This window comes from Trichosurus vulpecula, chromosome 7 (assembly GCF_011100635.1).
Source record: "Trichosurus vulpecula isolate mTriVul1 chromosome 7, mTriVul1.pri, whole genome shotgun sequence".
Taxonomy (NCBI): Eukaryota; Metazoa; Chordata; class Mammalia; order Diprotodontia; family Phalangeridae; genus Trichosurus; species Trichosurus vulpecula.
This window is the reverse complement of record NC_050579.1, coordinates 96,119,713-96,143,071: the sequence shown is the minus strand read 5'-3', so window position 1 is coordinate 96,143,071 and position 23,359 is coordinate 96,119,713. Positions and strand designations below refer to the sequence as shown.

The following is a 23,359-nucleotide window of genomic DNA, read 5'->3' as shown; positions in this document are numbered from 1 at the left end:
TGTTTATTTTTAATGCATAAATATCTGTCTTCTCCTGTATTTGGGGTCCACTGCCAAGCTGAAGAGGCCTTAATAAATTCAATACTTCAGATTCATTATGAAACTGGCTTGTACTGCTTAATAAATTGATATGCTTGGGAGCTCCAACTTGTTTCCTCAGTCATTTCAGATTTCACTCACCACATCCGCTCCTTTATCGTGGAGGTTGTTAAATCATGCATGATTCTGACTGTGTCTCCTTAGTACTTGGATTTTTTTTCTTTTTGGCTGCTTGTAGTATTTTTTTTCTTTGACCTAGAAGTTCTGGATTTTGGTTTTATTGTTTCTTTGAGTTTTCATTTTGGGTTTCTTTCAGGAGGTCATTATTGGATTCTTTCCCTTTCTGATTTGCCCTCTGGTTCTAAGAGATCTGGGCAGTTTTTTCTTAGGCTCTTTTTTTGGTCATTGATTTCAGGTACTTCAATGAGTCTCATATTTTTTCTCCTCAATTTATTTTCCAGGTCATTTGTTTTTGCTATGAGGTGCCTTATTTTTTTTCATCTTTTGATTTCATTTTAATATTTCCTTTTGTGTCAGGGAATCATTGACTTCTACTTGGTCCATTCGAATTTTCAGAGTTTTTTGCTCGAACAAGGTTTTATATCTATTTCAAACTGTTCATTCCTTTTCCAGTTCTTTCTTCCATAGCTTTCATTTCTTTTCTAATGTTTCCTCTAACTCTCTTACTTTATTTAAGAAAACATTTTAAACTCTTAAAAAATTCTTGCTTAATTTCTTTCAAGAATTCTAGTTGAATGTTTTTCTTTGAAGGCTTGCTTGTTGATGTTTTGGGATCATTCTCTTCTGGGTTTATGTCTGGAGTGTCTTGTCACTATAACAGCTTTTTATGGTAAGATTCTTTATTTCTTTGTTCCTTCTTCCAGCTTACTTCCTAGCTTCAGACTGTGTTTGGGCCAGGCTTGTGCAGTTCTGGAGGTGAGTTCTGGGATGGTACTATTGTTGCTTTCTTAGGGTAATAAGTGTAGTATTATTTCAGGTTCTCAGAGACTGTTCAGGTTGGGGACCTGAAAGTGTTCAGTATTCCCAAAGTGTTCTGATTCAAGGCAAAGTCCAAAACAAAGTAATCTCTACTCCCTTGGTCTGGGCTTTCCAATTTCCTTACCTGGGTTTGGTTCTGAGTAATAGCAGATTGCTGCTGGTCTCAGCTATTATCAGCCAGCTGTGAAGCTCTATAGGTTTAGAGTGATAGAACTATAAGCTTCCCTTTGTTCTTAGAGTCCTGTCCTGATTATTCCTCTGTAGGATTTTGAGTGAGCTAGAAGTTGGAGCTAAGACTCTGGTCTGCTTCTGAAGGTATGAGCTACACAGTTGCTGCTTCTGAACTTGGTCCTCAGTACACTGCTTAGGGCCTGTGACTATTCCTTACCCTGGAATGCCATCCTTTGGTGAAGTTCCCTTCTTTAATCTAACCTTGATCTGTGACTTGGAACTCGGTAGTGAATGACTAAGTTGCCAGTTGGCTCCTGTTCCCATAACCTGCATGAGGTCACAGTGCCCTGGTAAGGCCTGGAACCTCCTCTCAGTCTGGTACACAGCCTCTCCCTATCCCCGGTGTCCACAGATTTCTATTTTCCTATGCTGACCTGGCTTGGACAAATGACCGTGGCTTTTTCTTGTACTTCCTGATCAGTATTCAGTCCAATTTCTTTTAAAGCTTCTTCTTGCTATTTCCATCATCTTGGCTCTACCCACTACTGATGCAAATTTATCTAAGAGATATCACTGAGACTTGATGAGATGGGACTCATAACTGGAATATAGCCATATAAGTGTATATTCCAACTAAAAAGGATCAATGATCTTGTCAATATAGTGATGTAGGTCATAATCCATAACCCATTCGCATATCTGTCAACTCTGTAGAACACTTATTCACATATTCTCCTAAATCAACCATGAAGGAGCCAGCAAGCACACTGAGGGACTTCCTGATATCCTTAGGACATAGTGTCCCTATCAATGGAGCATGTGGGTGGTGCTATGCTCACATTACCCATGGCCGATTTAACTTTCTCCCACTCATATGCCATTTCCTCAGCTGGGATATCCATTATATCACTTTTGAATAATTCTTTATTTGTAGCATGTTTTAGTTTACTCCAGCTGACCATGAACATTTCCATTATACTGAGTGATTCTCAACTTTAAACATTTTTTTATTTAAAAGTTTTTTAACTAAAATTTAATTAAAAGTTTTTAAATTAAAAAATAAGTTTTATTGATGTTTTCTGTTGTTACATCATAGTCATTTCTGGATCCTCGGCTATACCTATTGAACCCACCCTCTTGTAGCACAGGAAAACAATCAAGCAAAACCGCTAGTGATGCAGCCTGCCTTCACAATTTCCCTCCTCTCCTCTGTGTGGAGGGAGGTATGCTTCCACTTCACTTCTTCAAAGACTGTAACAGTCAATTATTTAGCCAACATAAAATAATATCAAAACATAGCTGCATTAAAAACACAAGCATTTGCTAGAGGACACAGCTTAGAAAGGTTATAAGAACCATACAGTTTCTCAAAAGTAATCTTGTTAACTCTCTTCTACTTGCTCAAGTCCAGACCCACCTAAGATTTATGTACTAATGGATGACTTACCATATGGGTTGTCCATATAATCACATATTATCATTTAGACCACAGACATTATTCTTAATCTACTCAGGTTTGCTTTTTTTAATGTGGATGGTTAAGTCAAAAAGTGTTGAGAATTAGGGAGCTCATTTAGGAGGCTCTACAGTACTGTTTTAGGCTCAATTCAAACAGTGCAATGTGGTCTACAAACTGGAGCACTGGAGGGACCTCACCATCTATAAGGACTCCCTCTTTGATTTGAGCTCTGCGCCAGACATCTTCCATTACAGTGGTGAACAGTTTTGGTAAGTATACATATACTTCATATTGCTTGATATTTAATAATCAAAGCCTGAGAGAGAAATACATTTGGAAACAAAGATGATATAAACACAAAAGATATAATAAAATTTATTTAAAAAATGAGGTAAAATCAAAAGAACACCACAAAAAAGAATGGTTGTTGTCCTTCGTTCTCAAAGAGGACCAAAATGACATCCCTATGCTAGAGTCAAGTTTCAATGTGTCTAACTGGCTGATCAGACCAATACGAGCTTGAAATGCTCTACCACAGGTCAGGCACAAATAGTCCGTGTGAACATCTGGGGTGTATACTCTAAATTTGTGCATCATCCTGCATTTCCTTTGAGCTGTTTCAATTCTGCTTTGTTCATAGAGCACAGCACCTTCTCTGATGCAGGCACACCATGCTGAGCGGTCCTGTGCCAGTGTTTCCCATGTCACACAATCAATTCCAAAGTTCTTAAGAGAGACCTTGAGAGTATCCTTGCATCACTTCTTCTGACCACCATGTGAACAACTGCCTGGTGTGAGTTCACCATAAGATAATCTTTTTGGCAAGTGTTATGTTTTGCATTCAAACAATGTGACCAGCCCCTTGGAGTTGCACTCTCTGAAGCAGATTTTAAACGCTTGGCCGTTTAGTTCGAGTAAGGACCTCAGTGTCCGATACTTTATCCAGTCAGGTGATCTTCAGAATCTTCCTAAGGAAGACAATTCAAATGGAAGTGATTCAGTTTCCTCCCATGGCACCAGTATACTGTCCAGGTTTCACAGGCATACAACAATGAGGTCAGCACAATGGCTCTGTAAACCTTCAGTTTGGTAGTCAGTCTAATTCCTCTTCTCTCCCATACTTTCCTTTGGAGCCTCCCAAACACTGAGCTAGTTCTGGCAATGCATATGTCAACCTCATTATCAATGTGTACATCTCTGGAAAGTATACTACCAAGGTAAGTGAACTTATCCACAGCATTCAAAACTTCTCCATTTGCTATAACCGCTAGTTCCATGCATGGGTGGTGTGGTGACAGCTGATGAAGCACCTGTGCTTTCTTGGTGTTAATTGTTAGGTCATATGAGCATAAGCAGCAGAGAACTGATCCGTACTTTGTTGCATCTCAGCTTCAGAGGCTGCACTGAGTACACAATCATCTGCAAACAGAAAATCATGCACCAACACTCCTTCCACTTTGGTCTTGTTTCATAGACTTTTCAAGTTGAAGAATTTGCTGATCTTGATGCCATGTTCATCCTCATTGAAAGCATTTGACAACATGGCTGAAAACATCATGCTAAAAAGCATGGGAGCAGGCACACAGGCTTGTTTCACTCCATTGGTGACTGGGAAAGCACAAAAGCACTGTCCATTATCTAGAACTCAGGCAAGGATGCTGTCATGAAATTGACATGCAATGCTGATGAACATCTCCAGGCAACGAAATTCATTTTTTGATTTTGTATGAGGCCTTTCTTTTTTATCCCTGATTTCCTTGGGGCAATGGCTAACAGTGGGATAAGAAGGCATTTTAGTCACTTTTGTAGCATAATTCCAAATTATTTTTCAGAATGGTTGGGTCAATTCATAGCTTTATCAAAGGTGCACTGGTCAGTCTGTCTTTCCATAGCATCTCCAGAAATGACTAGTATTATAGTTTTCTTTAACTTTTGCCAATTTTCTGGGTGTGAAGGAAAAATTCAAAGTTGTTTTGGTTTTATATATTTATTGTGAATTATTTAATCTTTTATATAGTTAATATTAAGTAGTTCTTTTCTTCAAAACTATTTGTTCCCTTTTTACCACTTATCCATAGGGGAATGGCTTTTGGTCTTATAAACCCTTATATATCTTGACCATTAGATTCCCTCATCAAAGATATTTGACGTAAAAATTTGCAAAAAAATTTCCCCCAGTCAATCACTTCCCTTATTATCCTAGTTCTCTTGATTTTGGTAATGCAAATGTGTTTCAATTTCATGGAATCAAAGTTATCTATTTTATCTTTAAAGTTATGTAAGTATATCTTTTATCTATGATTACCTCTATCCATTGTTAAGAACTGTCTTCCCAAACAAACCTGTGAAAGGTAGATGATTTAGTTTTTGCTATATTTTTATGGTAAAACCTTTAATATTCAGGTTACATATTCAATTTAAGCTTATTGTGTTATCTGGTACAAACCTAATTTCTAACAAAATGCTTTGCAATTTTCCCTGAAATTCTTGTCAAATAGGGAGATATTTCTCAGATAATTTATGTTCTCAGGTTTACTGAACACTGGGTTGTTGAGTTCAATAATTTTTTATTTATCCTTATCTAATCTGTCCCACTTATTTACTCTTCTATTTTTTTAACCAGTACCAAGTAGGTTTGATAATTACAGGTATATATTATAATTTCAGGTGTAGAAGTATTATTCATTTCATTTCATTCTAACTTTTTTCATTATTTACCTTTTATTCCTTTAATTCCTTCAAATGACTTTTGTTATTATTTTATCTTGCTCTATAAAGTATCTCTCTTGATAGTTTGATATGAATAGTATTAAATCTGCAATTTATGTTGTAGTATCATTATTTTTTAATATATTGGCATGTTCTAGCTAAGAATGCTGCGTTGTTTATGTTTTGTTAAAGAGTGTTTTTATTACTTTTGTTGTTAAATTTTCTTTCTTATAAATAGTTTATTGATCATTTTTGCTTTTTACACCACAGCCATTTTCTAAACCATCATCTTCCTACCACCCACCCACCCAACCACTCCCCTTCTTATTTAATCTCAACTGGCCCTCACTCCAGCTGCTAATTCTTCCTTCTACTTTGTGTGTACAATGTGTGTGTGTGTCTGTGTGTGTGTGTGTGTGTGTGTGTGTGTGTGTGTGTGGTGTGTGGTGTGTGCATTTCTGTGTGTATTTATTGAACTATAGTCTCCTCTGTCAGACTGTAAGCTAACTGATAGCAGAGGCCATTTTTATATTTTCTCAGCTCGAACCCTGGCAGAGAGCAAGCACCTAATAAGTGCTAGCTGATTATTTAATATAGGCTGAACCCATCCTTACAAGATAAAAATATAGCTAAGCAAAACCAAATGACAGTGTCTGACAATGCATGCAACACTCTGAAAAGGCCTTAATGAAAACAAAACAAAAATAACTTACTGTCAAGTACTACTCTTCCCACCATGTTGTATTCTATTGTCTTGTCTACTTCATGCATCAACCATGGTAGGAATCCAATCTCAATATCTGTAAGATAAGAAAAACAAATTCTAAAAATGCAATTTAAAAAATCAATCATTCCTAAAAAACAAGAGAATCTGTGTTTTTTCTAATATAGGAGTATATACTTACCTACAATAATGGAAGTTTCCCTAGGACAGTAAGGTTAAGCAACTGAAGACAAAATAAATACTTTCTGCCTTTTAAGTGAAGAATACTCTGGTCAGTTTTTTTTTTGTTACACAAATCAAACTTAAATATGAAATTAGACTTAAGGAATACAGAATTTTAGAGCTGTCAGGGATCTTTAACAAACATCTAAACCTGGGATTCTTAATCTTTTTTTGTGTCATGGATCTCTTTGGCAGTCTGGTAAAGCCTACAGTCCTCTTCTCAGAATAACATTTTAAAATGCATAAAAAAGATGATAAAAGAAATAAAATTTTTTAAAAGAAACCCATCTACTAAAATATTTTCCCACATACTTTCATGGACTCCCTGAAATCTGGGCATCTATGCACCCCTGCTTAAGAACCCCGATCCAGTTCAATACTCTTACTTTGCTGTTGTTCTTCTTGAGGCATTTTTCAGTTGTGTCTGACTCTTCATGACCCCATTTGGGGGTTCCTTGGCAGAAATACTGAAATGGTATGCCATTTCCTTCTCCAGCTCATTTTACAGATGAGGAAACTGAGGCACACAGTGACTTTCCCAGGGTCATACAGCTAGGAAGTGTCTGAGGCCAGATTTGAACTCAGGTTTTCCTGACTCCAGGCCTGGCACTCTGTCTACCATGCTGTCCCATTCTTACTTTACAGATGAGTAAACAGACTTAAAGAAAGACTAGGCTGGTTTTATTTTCTTTATCCTACTTGCCTCTCACATTGCTGTGCACAGTTCTTTGCACAGCAAAACTCACTTAGAAAAAATGTATTCTTTAGGGTATTTTTCTTTTTTTAAAGTGTTTTATTGATTCTTTGAAAAAAAAAATCTGTTATTTCCAAGCAATTCTCCACCCGTTAGTTACCTCACTCAAAAACACACTGCTTTAGAACAAAGTATGGCTAAACAAAAACAAAACCAACAAAAACAGGCTGGTAGGGCTATTTTTCCAAGGTTGTAACAGACATGAGGTCACACAAGGGCCTGGATTCTTGGGTATGTATTTTTACTAAGAAATCACTGTGGTTTCATCCTCTTAGTCCTGTCAGCCAAATAGGCAGGACTACTAATCAAAACTCAGCATGTTAAACCCAACTGAATCTTGGAAAGAAGGCAATGAAAGGATATAATTTATTTAAGCTTATTTCTCATTGTCCAGACTAGACTGAAAGGGTGGAGTTTTTCTGAGCTTGAGGTACCTGTCCAACCAGCCTTTTGGACTGGATCAGAAAGTGGGAGTTGAAAAAAAAAAAGACAAGTCTGGAAAACAGCAATGTTGAAACAGTCAATGGTCAGTTCACTTTTGTTTTAAAACAAAGTCACAGAATCACAGGCATAGCAGAGCTAGAAGGGACCCTACAGACCATCTAAGCTAGCACTCTCCCATTTTATAGATGAGGAAACTGTGGCCCAAAGACACTTATCTATGATCACCCAGCTAACTAGTCCTGGAATCAGGACCTGACTTAGTAAGGACAAGCAGGAAGTACAGTGATTCCTTACAGCTCTATGACACTGATGTAATTTCCAACGCTTTTCTGGAGGAACACCACAGCGCTTTTGGTAAGGGAGAGTTTACATAGATAAAAATTCTGTTTGAATTAAAAGCTATTTGATCACATTATAACCTGAACTTGCAGTCTTCTGGCACTCTCAAGTTTTTTAAAAAAAGCTCTGAAATAGGTCAAGGGCAGTGGGAGTTGGCATGGGGAATGGGGGTCAGGAAATCTGGGTAACAAAGTAGGTCCTGGACAGCGAACAATAAAGAAATCATCAAAGAATTGAAGACCTAAAGATTATATCTTACATCTTATAAATGGCATCAATTAGAAAGAAAGCTTTTGTTAGTCTTTTCACTGAAAGTTGAGAGATGTGGGAGAATTAACAGAAGAGAAAAAAGGAAAAGTAGAGAGAAGAGGAAAGAGAACACTGAAGATTAGAAACACTGGCAGCCATGATTGAAATAAGAAGTAGAAGCAGTAAGAAACAGACACTACGATAAGAAAAAAAGAGTTGGCCCTGAAGAGAAGAAGATGGAAAAGCTCTGTTGTTTTGGGGCAAAAGGACAAATATCTTCTTAGCCCTTTAAAGCACAGGGAAAAGAAATCTTCCCTATATATGCATATGTGTATATATATGTGTATGGATGTATACATGTGTGTATATATATGTGTATATATACACACACACACATATGTGTGTGTATGTGGGGGAGAAAAGAAGAGTCTAGCTAAATTTTAGGTATCTAGTGAACTCTGATGAAGCTCACTGAGTGTTTACTGTATTCTTACACTGCTCTGCAGTGGCATTTCACAAATGACCAGTGTTTTATAATTGCTTTTTATACGTTACATAGTTACAGGCTGAAAGGAGTGTGCTTTAATGGAGAGCACTGTAGCAAGAATAAAAGGATTGTATTCTAGTCCCAGCAATGGACAAACCGGATGAATGATACCTTGCGGAAACCACTAAGTGCTGAAATGAAGCTTGACTTTTCTCATTTGTAAAATCAGAGGGGAGGGTACATTTAAAGTCTCTTACACCATAAGAAACAAAACAAAACAAAATTAAAAAAAAACCTAGAGGACTTAAGTAACTAATTAAAAGGTAGCCAAATATTTCTTTGCTAGATAGGATGTCTTAAATTATACCCATCCTTTGGCCTTCAAAGTTCTGTCCTTTTCCTGTTTGGTTCAATTTCTTAATCAATTAAAGAAGAATCAAAAAACTCAAAGCTGGGAGGAATGGCTAAGAATAGGTGATAGAGTTAGGATTCAAAAAGATCTGCTAAACTTCTTGAGAAAGCCATTCAACTCTTCCTTACCCACTGCCTCTTCAATCCCTTGCAACTGGGCTTCAACATTGTGTTGAAACTACTCTCACATGTTAGCGATAACTGCATCATTACCAAATCTAGTGGCCTTTTTTCAGCCATCATTCTCTCTGAGCAACTTTTTGCCCTTTCATCACTTCCTACTCATGGATATTCTCTCCTCCCTCAACCTAAGGGATGTCACTCTTTTTTTGTTTTCCTCTTTCTCTAAGCACTCTCTCTTCCACTCATCTACTAACTGGTCAACGTGGAAGTGTTTCTCAAGGGAATGTTCTTAGCTTCCTCTCTTTACATTTGAGAGAGGCCACGTTAGACTCTTCCCTCTTCCTCATACTCTATATCCATTTAGTAACCATGTCCTGTCAACTGCCCTTCTGCCACACCTTTTGCATTTTTCCCCTTCTCTCCATTCTATGTCTTTAAGTCCCTTATAACCTTTCAGTTAAAGCTCTCTCTTCATCTAGTTTCTATTTTCTTCAATCTACTCCTCATTCAATAGTTGAAATCATCTTTCTAAAGTCTGGGTCTGATTCTTTCACTCTCCTACTGGAAACACCTAGAGTCCCGGAGCTCTCCAGGATGTCCGTATCCTACATTTGAGGGTCTTTACATGCTGTCTCACACACATCTTACTAGCCTCATTTCACATTATTTCCCTTGACACATTAGATGTTCCAATTAAACAGGACTAGTAGCTATTTCTTTTGTTTATTTTTTTGCGGGGGGAAGTCAGGGCAACCGGGGTTAAGTGACTTGCCCAAATTCACACAGCTAATAAGCGCGTCAAGCGTCTGAGGCCGAATTTGAACTCAGGTCCTCCTGACTCCAGGGCCGGTGCTCAACTCACTGCACCACCTAGCTGCCCCGAGTAGCTATTTCTTGCCATCAACAAACTACCCTTCACATTTCTACGTATTTGCAGATGGGAGGAATAATTAATTCACTGGGTGACAGAAAGAGGATTAACAAAGATCTTGACAAGCTAGAAAAGTGAACCAAATTTAGTAATGTAATTCAATATAGATAAGTGAAAACTGCTACACTTAGCCCCTCCCCAAGTACAGGCAAGCATGACTGCACATCAGTCTATAAAACATCTGGGGTTGTAACTGGTCCCACAAGTTCAACATGATTTGTGTGAGATAGTAGTTAAAAAATCTGCAGTGAGAGAGGCACAGGGTACAAAACTAGGGAAACTACAGTCTCCCTGTACTCTGTTCTGATCACATCCCGTCTGGAGTACTGAATTTTAGGCAACCAATTTTTGAAGGACATTGACGAGCTGGGGACAGTGAAGAGGGGAACAAGAACAGTGAAGGAACTTAACATCTTGCCATATCATTAAAGAAACAGAGGATGGTTAGCCTGGAGACCAGAATGCTTGGAGGGGACAAAGAAACTACCTTCAAGTATCTGAAGGCCCATCTTACGGCAAAGAGAACAGACTTGTTCTGCTTGGTCCCAAAGGTCAAGAGTAGGAACAATGTGTAGAAATTGCAGGGACTCAACTTCAAACTTGAAGGTATAACAAAAATTATCTAAAGTAGAATGGACGTGGCCCTGGAGGTCATGAGTTCTGGACTAGGTGATTCCAATCCAAAACTGCGTGACCAAGTACATGTATGAGCATGTTGTAGAAGAGATTGTTGTTCAGGACCTCAACGGCTTCTAAAGCCCCTTCTTCTATTTTTTAAAGAGGAGAGGACCTGAGCGAGTCAGTAGATCAAAGATACAGATTTAATGCAGATGGAGATATTGAAATGTGAAAGGGGGTACGGAAAGAGAAATGAAACATAATCCTCAAGTTAGTTATAAGGAAACAGGATCAAACGCATAGCTGTTAGACAGTTAACCTTGCAAAGAGCAATGCCACCTTTTCCTCTGAGAAATACTACAAATGAATGAAAAAAAGCATTTATTCAATGCTTACTTTATGTTAGTCACTGTGCTAAAAAGACTAAGGATACAAATACAAAGAAGACAATATTTGCAAAAATCAACACTGATTCATCAAAGTTAGATAAAAATCCATTTTTTTCAAAATGAAAAGTATATAAAATGAAATTAATTTATTATACCAAGAGTACTATACCCAAATAATTGCATAATATTATTGAAAATGAGTGCTATTTGGGAGCTAACATATCAAAACGCAGAACTGCAACGAACCTCTTTCTATAGGATCATAGAAGTAACCATTATCCCTGAGATTGCTAAAGACAGATGGAAGGAGGTCAGCCAAGTAAATCTTAGCATATGCTCGAGCTGCAATTTTCTGTGAAGTCTCATTTTGTTTGTGTAATACTGCTAGCTGTTGCTGTCTGCGACGTTCCTGCCAAAAAAATAAAAATACTGATGAAAACTTGTGTTTATGTAGTGTTTCAAGGTATACCAACAAGACTATTGTCATGAAATTTATTCTCTTCACTTTTGTTGCTGCTCCAAATAGAGAACCTGGTGAAGAAAATGCACTAAAGTTGTTGAAACCCTACTTTTATCAAAATAGAAAGTAGGATATCTGTTTGTTGAATGTTCATATTTCTTATTAATGTTATCATGCATGGCACATGTCATTGTTATTTCAACCCTGCCTACTTTACATGAACATGTGATATAAAATTTAAAAATGAGAATCATCATCCACGTAGCACCCAAGTATACTGGGTACTATGGTCCCCTTCATGTAGGGGAGAACACTGGCAACAAGCTTTATTCAGTAAAAGGGGGAAAAGGCCTCATTCTATTTCCATTTTCTAGTTATAACAAAGACTAAAGAAACAGTACCATTAGTTACTTGAAATGGTGCTTCATGTATCTCCATCTTTAAGACATGTATATGTCCTATTTATATTCAATGATGATGGTAAAATAGTCATTACAACATACTTTCTGTGTGCACAGAAAAAAAGTTCTACAAAGACACAAGGAGTATGGGAAACATGGCTCAAATAATCACAGGTGGAAATAATGTTCTGTTCTCTATCCCTGCCTCATGTTAAGGCTTTTGACCAGGGTTTTACTTGGCTGTTGGGCTACTTGACAACATAAACAACGATTCAATAAAATAGTACCATTCAATTAATTACTGATTCAGTGCACTTATGAAGTAAGCCATAGTTTCTGGTGGTCTGAAAAGAGGCAATGAAGCTACCAAGTGTATATGTCCAGAGTAGCTTAACCAGTAGGAGAATATGATTCACTTACAGGTATCTGACAAATAACATTAGATAAGAATACATAAGAAAGAGATTATTTAATAAGTGATATTAAAAAACAAAAACTCATAAAATACAGGTCAATATATGATAATGATATATTTGCTACTGCTTCAGAATCACCACTGAAGCACTGATTAAAAGGAGACATTATGATTATAGATTCAATCTCTTGGATTTTCTTTTTTGTGGAATCCAAGACTAAATTACAACTACAGAGAAACTCAATTCAGGAATGAAGTTCTTTTCTAATGCAGTTTACCAAGGGCACTGTGGTCTAAGGGCAGGGGGATAAGCTGGTTCTTTTGACAACCAGTCTTCAAATATTTCCAGTTAAGATGAGAATCCCAAAGTAATTTAACACACAACAGCAGTAAGTAGGAGCAACAAAGCGAGAGCCTAAAGCTGCTGTACCTTCTCTTTCTGGTGGCGCCTCTCTTGCTCTTCAAGTCGCTGTACTTCCGCAAGTTCCAGATTCCGTAATTCTTCAAACTGTTGCTGTTGCAATTGTAGTTCAGCCAGTTCTTCTTCCTCCATGACTTCCAGCAAAGCTTGTTCAATGGTCTTTCCCACCAAAACTTCTAACATTGGTTTGACTTCAATGTCAAAGTTAAACAGCTTAGGAACCCAAAAGAAATTAGTTATTAGCTTCACGAGTTCCAATCATTATGTAGCAGGACACTATTTTATTTGCAGATACTTAAGGCAGGGATGTCCAACCTTAGGTTATTATTGAAACAATAGACAATAAATTTTGATATGCCATTTCAGTGAGAGCTCTGTGGTAGCTCAGCTTCATTTACTAAAGCATTTATGTAAATTTCTATGCTTGTAGGCAGGCCACAAAAATCACACTGCGCCCGTGGGTGGCATTTTGGACAGCCTTGACTTAAGGTATAAACCTATGACAGGTCTAAGTTAAATCCATATAGGGATTCATAAGACATAATAATGAACCTTCACATTTAAAACCTTTAAGATCCAATTATGTAATTCAAGGGAAAATATCTTTGTTTTAATATTGTTCTCCCTGAAGGATTTTCACATCTTACTAGTAGCAAGATTGAAAAGACTTCAGCAATATCTAGTAGCAAATGCCCAAGTGGTTGGCTTGCTAATCTTTAACTTCACTTCTCCTATTTTCTTAATAGTAGTTGTTTGGGTTTTCTTTCCCCCTCTAAATCATCATATTTATGCACTGCAAAAGAATGTGAAAACTACAATTACTTTAAGATCCTTCTTAAAGTATACTGGATTATTCTAATTCAAATCGCAAACCTAGCTTCACTTGCATCTTTAGTGCAGAATGTTCTTCCTCATTTATCACTAGACTAAATTTAGTACCTCACTAAATTTAAAAACATTATGCTAAGAACATTTTTGAAAATTTAGGATTTGAATGTCATGGAAGTCAAATCAAAACCATGGTAGTGGAAGCTGTTTCTAGGCATGCTTGGATCAGACAGCTCTAGATAATCAGAGGAATGAAATCCAGCTTACTGTACTTTTCCTATATGTGAACTATTACTTATAAAGTGTCTACACTTGCCTCCAAACTTCCCTGCCAGTCAGTGATGCCCGCAGCCTCACTGTTACCCTTGACTCTTCACCCTCACCTCACACAGCCACTCCATTTAGCTGCTAAAATGATTCTCCTCAAGTGTAGGTCTCACCATGTTGCTCCCTGCCCCTTCTCCTCTGGCGATCACCTATTACATATACCTAGTGCATTGTCTGCCACGCAGTAATCAAATAGAAAGTCCTTTGGTTGGCATTTATAACCCTGGCCCTTTGCTAATTTTCCAATCTTCTTCCACTTACTTTGTTCCTTGGAAGTTATGATCCAGCTACACTGGCCTCCTTACAATTCCTCACAGACATTCCATCTTCCAGCCAGACTTATATTTTTGGACATGGCCAATGAGGCACGTAGGAGGCGCAGTAGATAAGAGTGCTGGACTTGGGGTCACGAAGACCTGAGTTCAAATCCTGTCTCAAACATTTACTACTTGGGTATCTTTGGGCAAATCACTTATCCTCTGTCTCAATTTTCTCATCTGCAAAATGGGGACAATAACATCACCTTCTCACAAGGTAATTGTGAGGATAAAATGAAATTATAAAAAGCACTTTGGAACTCTTAAAGTTCCAATAAATGCCAGTTATCGTCTGTCACCACTGTACCTTTGTGCCGGCTCTCTGCTGCGCCTGGCACATTCTCCCCCCCATCTCCACTTCGTAGCATCTCTGGCTTCTTTCAAGACTTCACTCAAACGTTCCTTCCTATAGGAGGCTTTTCCCTCTGACATTACATATCTTGTATGTGCGTACTTATCTGCAAACTCCCTCAATAAAATGGAAACTTCTTGATGCAGGAATTGCTCTGGCTTTCTTTGTATACCAAGCACTTGGCACATTGTCTGGCATGTAGTAAGCACCACATAATGCTTGTTGACTGACAAACCCTTACTCAATCTAAATATACTTTACGAATAGAAAGACATAACTGACGGGATACTGCAAAGGTTTACCATACCTCGCCTTCTAATATTTGTGTGGCTACATCTTTGCCAGTTTTGGCTGGGATAAAGAGTGGTGTTGGTGGTCTGTCCAAAAATGCATCAGTTTGACATTCCATATCAACTTCTATTATGCGGTCAGCAAGCTCTTCTAGATATAACTCTAAGAAGAAATACCACAAACACTGTTTAAGTTTTTGGCATAGAAAAAAAATGGAAGGAATTAGAACAGACAATGAGGAAACAAAATTGTCACTCTTTGCAGATGATGTGACAGTATACTTAGAGAATGCTAGAGAATCAATTAAAAAACTAGTTGAAAATAATGAACAACTTTAGCAGAATATAAAATAAACCTACATAAATCATCAGTATTTCTATATATTATCAATAAAGTCTAGCAGCAAGAGAGAGAGAGAAATTCTATTTAAAATAACTGTAGACAATATAAAATACTTGGGAATCTACCTGCCAAGACAAGCCCAAGACCTATATCCAAAATGCAGCCCGAGGCCGCATGCACCACAGTGCGACTTATGTGGCCTGCCTACAAGCATAGAAATTTACATAAATGCTATAGTAAATGAAGCTGAGCTACTGCAGAGCTCTCACTAAAACGGCAAATCAAAATATATTGTCTATTGTTTCAATAAAAACCTAAGGTTGGACAGCCCTGAACTAAATGAACACAATTACAAAACACTTTTAACACAAATAAAGTCAGATCTAAACAACTGGAAAATATTAGTTGCCCATGGGTAGGCTGAGTCAATATAATAAAAATGACAATTCTAGCTAAATTAATTTACTTATTCGGTACCATATCAATTAAAGTACCAAAAATTTATTTTATAGATCTGAAAGAACACAAGGTTAAGAATACCAAAGGAATCAATGGGAAAAAATGTGAAGGAAAGTAGCTTAGCCATACCAGATCCCAAACTGTATTAGAAAATGGTAATCATCAAAACAATATGGTACTGGCTAAGAAATGGAGTGATAGATGAGGGAATAGATTGTGTGCACAATACACAGTAGTAAATGACTATAATAATCTAGTGTTTGATAGGTGAAAAGATCCAAACTTTTGGAACAAGAACTCACTATTTGATAAAAACTGCTGGGAAAACTGGAAAGGAATTTGGCAGAAACTACGTATGAACCAACATCTCACACTGTATACCAAGATAAGCTCATAGTGGGTATGTGATTTAGACATTAAAGAGTTATATTATAAGCAAATTATACTCAGTCTGGGAGAAAGAGATACTTCAGGAATTAGAACTACACATATTTTTTACACATCAATTGAAAAAAATATTTTTTTAAATTTTCAACATACAGTAATAATACTGCCCATGTACCCAACACCTTTCTTCCAAGATCAGCCCAACTCTTTACAAATGGCTGCTGTTAATATAATTTTCCACCACCACTGGGGGTGGTGTGAGGAGATGAAGGAAGGGAAGTGAGGGGTAAGGAGAATAAAGGATATAAAATGTCAATATGTCGAACCCAACATCATGCATATCACCCTCTATCCATAATTTATTGTCCTAGAGTTGCCTATGACTCAGACAGATTTTGATCTGTCCATGGCCACTGAGAGACAAGATTTGAACTCAGGTCAATCTAGTTCCAGTCCAATCCTCAATCCACCATGCCATGCTACCTGAAAGTACAAAATGAGGATATTAAATGCATAAGCAGTTTCCATGGATGGTAAAATGGAAAGATTTTAAATCAGATGGTAAAATGGAAAGATTACAGAAAAGGAAAATGACAAACTTTGGAAGGGTTGTGGGAAAATTTGGACACTAATGCATCATTGGTGGAGTTGTGGACTAAGCTAACCATTCTGGAGAACAGTTTGGAACTATGTTCAATTTAGTTCAAAGGACTATAAAACCATGCATACCCTATGATCCAGCAGTAGTACTACTGGGTCTGTGTCTCAAAGAGAGCCAAAAAAAAGGAAAAGGAAAAGGACCTATATATACAAAAATATTGCAGTTCTTTTTTGTGGTGGCAAAGAATTGGAAACGGAGGGGATGATCATTAATTGGGGAATGACTGAACAAATTGTGGTATATGATTGTGATGTAATACTGTTCTGCTATAAGAAAAAAATTCAGGATGCTTTCAGTAAAACTTGGACTTACGTGAACTGATGGCAAAGTGAAGTGAGCAGAAGCAGAAGAACATTGTATACAGTAACAGCAATATTTTATGATGACCAACTGTGAATGACTTAGCTATTTCCAGTAACATAGTGATCTAAGACATCTCCAAAGGACTCAGGAAAAATGCCATCCACCTTCAGAGAAGGAATTAATGGTGTCTGAATGCAGATTGAGCATACTTTTTTGTTAAACTTCCTTTCTTTTTCTTGGTTTTTTTTTGGTGTTGTCTTTCATAGCATGACTAATATGGAAATAATGTTTTGCATGACTGACTATGTAAAACCTATATAAAATTGCATGCTTTCTCAAAGAAGGGGGAGGGGAAGAAGGGAGGGAATAATTTAGAACTCAAAATTTTAAAAAAACAAATGTTAAAAATGTTTATATGTGGGGCAGCTAGGTGGCGCAGTGAGTAGAGCACCAGCCCTGGAGTCAGGAGGACCTGAGTTCAAATCCAGCCTCAGACACTTGACACTTGTACTAGCTGTGTGACCTTGGGCAAGTTACAACCCCAATTGCCCTGCCAAAAAGCAAAAAAAAAAAATGTTTACATGTAATTTGGAACAAAAAATAAACAGAAAGTGAAGACACAAATGATTCTTATCAAGGGAAAGGGAGGACGTAGACTTCTTTGCTTATTTTTCCAAATAGTTTATATGTAGTATTGGAATTATTTGTTAAATGTTTGGTAGAATTCAGTGGTGAACCCATCTGGTCCTGGGGATTTTTTCTTAGGGAGTTCACTGATGGCTTGTTCAAGGTAGGGTTATTTAAGTATTCTATTTCCTCTTCGGTTAATCTGGGCAATTTATATTTTTATAAATACTCATCCATTTCACCTAGATTGTCTGATTTGTTGGCATTTAACTGGACAAAACAGCTCTAAAGACTGCTTTAATTTCATCTTCATTGGTGGTAAATTCACCCTTTTCATTTTTGATGCTGGTAATTTGGTTTTCTAATTTCTTTTTTTTTAAAGTTAATAACTAGTGGTTTATCTATTTTATTGGTTTTTCCATAAAACCAAGTTCTAGTTTTACTTACTAGTTTACTGGATTCCTTAGTTTCAATTTTATTAATCTCTCTTTTGATTTTCAGGATTTTCAATTTGGTGCTTAATTGGGAATTTTTAATTTGTTCTTCTAGGTTTTTTTACACACCCAATTCACTGATCTGCTCTTTCTCTGTTTAACTGATGTAAGCATTTAGAGATATTAAATTTCCCCTAAGTACTGCTTTGACCACATGCCATTAATTTTGGCATATTGTCTCATTGTCGTCATTCTCTTCAATGAAATTATTGACTGTTTCTATAATTTATTATTTGACCCACTCATTCTTTAGGATTAGATTATTTAATTTCCAATTAATTTTAATCTATGTTTCCATGGCCCTTTACTGAATGTAATTTTTACTGCTTTATGATCTGAAAAGGATGTATTTACTATTTCTGTTTTTCTGCATTCCATTTAAGGTTTTTAATGTCCTAATACGTGGTCAGTTTTTGTATAGGTACCATGTACTGCCACTCCAGAATTTGTTTTGAGGTGTCATTTTAATGCTGTTTGATGGGTAATTGGGAGAACACAGGTAAGTCCCTGCCTTTACTCTGTTATCTTGACTCTGTTCCCACCTTCACTTTCATTTTCAAAAACTTCCTCAAAAGCTTAGCTAACTTTTTCTATAGAATCTTAAGCCGTGAGATCTTATTTCTCTTTTCCCTGAACATTATGAAATATGCTCCTCTAAAACCTAAAGTTCTATCATTTCCTTCCCTTTTCCCTCCATGCTATGGCTGGATTTCCCTTCCTCAATTACAGTTCTAAGATGGAGCAGGTTCCTCCCCTCTACTGCTCCCATTATTTCTACTTGAGCAACCAGTTCCTCCTTGTTCATTAAAATCAGGCTCAGAATAGCATTTCCCCTTTCACTTCCTCTACTTTTTTGAAGAGTGAAATAATAATTAAAAGCAAATCAAGAATTAGTTGCTTTATTTTGGGTCAGAGTGAGCGCCAACAGATGTCCAGAGAGTTGAAGTTCCATACCACTGAAAAATCATGCCTTTGTGACATGTTTATAACGTTTCACAAATTCATGACAGTCTTCCTTCTGTCACTCCCTTACTTTAAAGTAGTCTTTTGGAATAGCAGCCATCTTGGCTCTATCCAGCTCATGCCCCACTCTTTGCTCTTCTTCTTAAGTTGGGGGCTCTGAGCAAGTCTACTGGACACACAGGATTGACTGGATTCAGCCTTTCCCAGAAAGACAAGGTGAAAGAAAAGAGCAAAGAGGCCAAGGCAAGAGGGAAGGCTAAACAAGCACTACGGTTTCATCTATTCATAACCAGAACAAAATTAAAGAATTAGAATACCATTCTACACTATTGAACAATGCTTCAAAGTATGCTGAAAGAAATGCTTGGATGATTTATGCTAGAGTGCAGAGAGTGAAACACAAGAAGGTTTTGCTTTGGTTTTTTCCCTTGGCCTATGTAGAAAAAGTTTGAGGAAAATTTTTCTCCCCTACTCTGACCAGGTAGCCATACAATACTTAGTACAGTACTCTGCACACAAAAGATACTGAAAAAAAGTTCATTACATGAATTTTAAATTAACAGGGAACTGGTCTGTATATCAGATGTATGAATAATGTTGTAAACAGGCTAACATAAATTAAGTGGATAGAGTCTAAAAACAAAACAAAAACAGTGATTTTTTTTTGAGGTGATATACCTGTCTGTACATCAACATGTTTTCTGCCTTCTACAGGTTCAGGACTTCTTGGTCGAAGATGTTCTCTGGCTCGCTTTCTGGCAAGAGCTTTCCTCTTGGCTTCTTGTTGTCTTTGGAGTTCAACAGGATCAGGTTGAGCAGTCTGTAAAATGATGTAAAATACTTCTTAACTTAGGATTAAAATAAGGTAAATGACAGGTGTTCGATTGTTTCTCCACTTCTCTTCCTTCATTGATTAACTTGGAAGCCTAAATGGTACCCATTGGAAAGAATGCATGCTTGAAAACTCGTAGAAACACAGTCTCCACCTGCAGGTCTGTTAACAGGCAGATTCTTAATAATTTTGGGTGAAGTGATAGTCACACCCAAGCAGCAAGAGCCAATGATGGAGCAAATTAGAATGCTTTATCAACTCCTAGACATTCTCTGACCTTTGCTGGGGCCCAAGCCTCCTTCTCACTTTTTCACCCATGCTGAAGTCCTGACATATGTGGTTGCCCATTCCCTTTGCAGGTTCCCTTTATGTACTGTTTTTACCCATTAAGCTCTTTGAAAGCAGGGAATATCTCATTTGCTTGCTTTGTATCCTTAGCATCTGAAAAGTACTTAAAAGCACTTAAATGAATCTCTATTATCTATCTGACACTGGCTAGCTGTGTGATCCTGGAAAAGTCAATAAACCTGTTTGCTTGTTTCCTCATCTGCAAAATGGGGACAGCACCTTCCATCCAGGGCTGTTGTGAGGATCAAATAAGATAATAACTGTAAAGTGCTTAGCACAATGCCTGGCACACAGGAAACACTATAGAAATGTTAGCTATCATTATCTATCAATGGGTAGAAAATATTCTCTTGGGGGTGGAGCCAAGACGGTGGCTGGAAAGCAGGGACTTGCGTGAGCTCCCCACCCACATCCCTCCAAAAACCTATAAAAGAGACTCTGAACAAATTCTAGAGCCGCAGAACCCACGAAATAACAGAGCGAAGCAGGGCTCCAGCCCAGGAAAGCCTGTTCACGGGGAATACTCTATCGCACAGAGCTGGGAGCAGAGTCCCACATGGGCTGTGCCAAGACCAACCAGACCGGGAGCCAGGCAGAACAGGCCATAGCGCCCTGAATGAGTGAGCTGTGGCAGTTACCAGACTTCTCAACCCACAAACACCAAAGACAACAGAGAAGGTTAGTGGGAAAAGCTGTGGAGACAGAGTGAAAGGAGTTCGCAGTTCGGTCACCGCCCTGGGGGCAACAGAGGTGGTGCAGCTCTGAGGACAGAACTACAGCTGCATTTGCTTCCAGCCCCAGGCCAACCTGGTGGGAGGAATTAAATGGCAGATCAGAGCAGGAGTGCAGAGCCTGCTTAAGATCTGAGTCCCGGTCTGGGTTGGCAGTTCTTGGGGGAGGAGGAGTGCTGGTGTGGTAGAGCTTGCTGTGTAGAAATAGCTCTGAAATCAATGGCGCATCCCCTCAAGCTTGGAACAAAGTACTCTTTGCTCTACAAGCAGTCATACCCCAACAAAAAACTCAAGGGTCAAGTAGCTGGCTGGGAACATGGCCAGGCAGCAAAAACAGACTCAGATTCAGACTCAGACTTTGGAATCTTTCTCTGGGGACAAAGAAGACCAAAACATACAGCCAGAAGAAGTCAACAAAGTCAAAGAGCCTACATCAAAAGCCTCCAAGGAAAACATGAACTGGTTTCAGGCCATGGAAGAGCTCAAAAAGGATTTGGAAAAGCAAGTTAAAGAAGTAGAGGAAAAATTGGGATGAGAAATGAGAGTGATGCAGGAAAACCATGAATAACAAGTCAATGACTTGCTAAAGGAGACCCAAAAAAATACTGAATAAAATAACACCTTAAAAAATAGACTAACTCAAATGGCAAAAGAGCTCCAAAAAGCCAATGAGGAAAAGAATGCCTTGAAAGGCATAATTACTCAAATGGAAAAGGAGGTCCAAAAGACTACTGAAGAAAATACTACCTTAAAAATTAGATTGGAGCAAATGGAAGCTAGTGACTTTATGAAAAATCAAGATATTATAAAACAGAACCAAAGGAATGAAAAAATGGAAGACAATGTGAAATATTTCATTGAAAAAACCACTGACCTGGAAAATAGATCCAGGAGAGATAATTTAAAAATTATTGGACTACCTGAAAGCCATGATCAAAAAAAAGCCTAGATATCATCTTTCAAGAAATTATCAATGAGAACTGCCCTGATATTCTAGAGCCAGAGGGTAAAAGAGAAATTGAAAGAATCCACCCATCGCCTCCTGAAAAAGATCCCAAGAAGAAAACTCCTAGGAATATTGTTGCCAAATTCCAGAGCTCCCAGGTCAAGGAGAAAATACTGCAAGCAGCCAGAAAGAAACAATTTGAGTATTGTGGAGACACAATCAGGATTACACAAGATCTAAAAGCTTCTACATTAAGGGATCGAAGGGCTTGGAATATGATATTCCGGAGGTCAATGGAGCTAGGATTAAAACCAAGAATCACCTACCCAGCAAAAGTGAGTATCATGCTCCAAGGCAAAATATGGACTTTCAATAAAATAGAGGACTTTCAAGCTTTCTCAGTGAAAAGACCAGAGCTGAATAGAAAATTTGACTTTCAAACATAAGAATCAAGAGAAGCATGAAAAGGTAAACAAGAAAGAGAAATCACAAGGGACTTACTAAAGTTGAACTGTTTTGTTTACATTCCTACATGGAAAGAAGATGTGTATGACTCATGAGACCTCAGTATTAGGGTAGCTGAAGGGACTATACATATATAGAGAAACAGAGGGCACAGGGTGAGTTAAATATGAAGGGATGATATCTAAAAAAATAAAATCAAATTAAGGGATGAGAGAGGAATATATTGAGAGAGGGAGAAAGGGAGAGATAGAATGGGGTAAATTATCTCACATAAAAGTGGCAAGAAAAAGCAGTTCTGTAGGAAGGGAAGAGAGGGCAGATGAGAGGGAATGAGTGAATCTTGCTCTCATCGGATTTGACCTGAGGAGGGAATACCATACACACTCAATTGGGTATCTTACCCCCACAGGAAAGAAAGAGGAAGGAGATAAAAAAAGGTGAGATGATAGAAGGGAGGGCAGATACGGGGAGGAGGTAATCAAAAACAAACACTTTTGAAAAGGGACAAGGTCAAGAGAGAAACTTGGATAAAGGGGGATAGGATAGGAAGGAGCAAAAATATAGCTAGTCTTTCACAACATGAGTATTGTGGGAGGGTTTTGCATAATGATACACATGTGGCCTATGTTGAATTGCTTGCCTTCTTAGGGAGGGTGGGTGGGAAGGGAAGAGGGGAGAGAATTTGGAACTCAAAGTTTTAAAAGCAGATGTTCAAAAAAAAGTTTTTGCATGCAACTAGGAAATAAGACATACAGGCAATGGGGCATAAAAATCTATCCTACCCTACAAGAAAGTAAGGGAAAAGGGAATGGGGGCAGGGAGTGGGGTGACAGAAGGGAGGGCTGACTGGGGAATGGGGAAATCAGAATATATGCCATCTTGGGGGGGGTAGAAATGGGGAGAAAATTTGTAATTCAAACT

The 23,359-nt window shown here is 37.9% G+C and overlaps 1 protein-coding gene across 2 annotated transcripts in view; it reads right to left on the bottom strand.

The window, feature by feature from the left end:
• RSPH3 (radial spoke head 3) overlaps nucleotides 1–23,359 on the bottom strand; it is an 86,390-nt gene that overhangs the window by 41,152 nt on the left and 21,879 nt on the right. For both annotated transcript variants that reach the window (XM_036767601.1, XM_036767602.1), the window contains exons 3-7: nucleotides 19,795–19,936; nucleotides 14,897–15,042; nucleotides 12,775–12,978; nucleotides 11,315–11,477; nucleotides 6,091–6,177 (exon numbers count right to left, since the gene is read on the bottom strand). In XM_036767601.1, coding sequence (XP_036623496.1) covers nucleotides 6,091–6,177; nucleotides 11,315–11,477; nucleotides 12,775–12,978; nucleotides 14,897–15,042; nucleotides 19,795–19,936 — 742 coding nt within the window. The remainder of the gene's footprint in view (nucleotides 1–6,090; nucleotides 6,178–11,314; nucleotides 11,478–12,774; nucleotides 12,979–14,896; nucleotides 15,043–19,794; nucleotides 19,937–23,359) is intronic.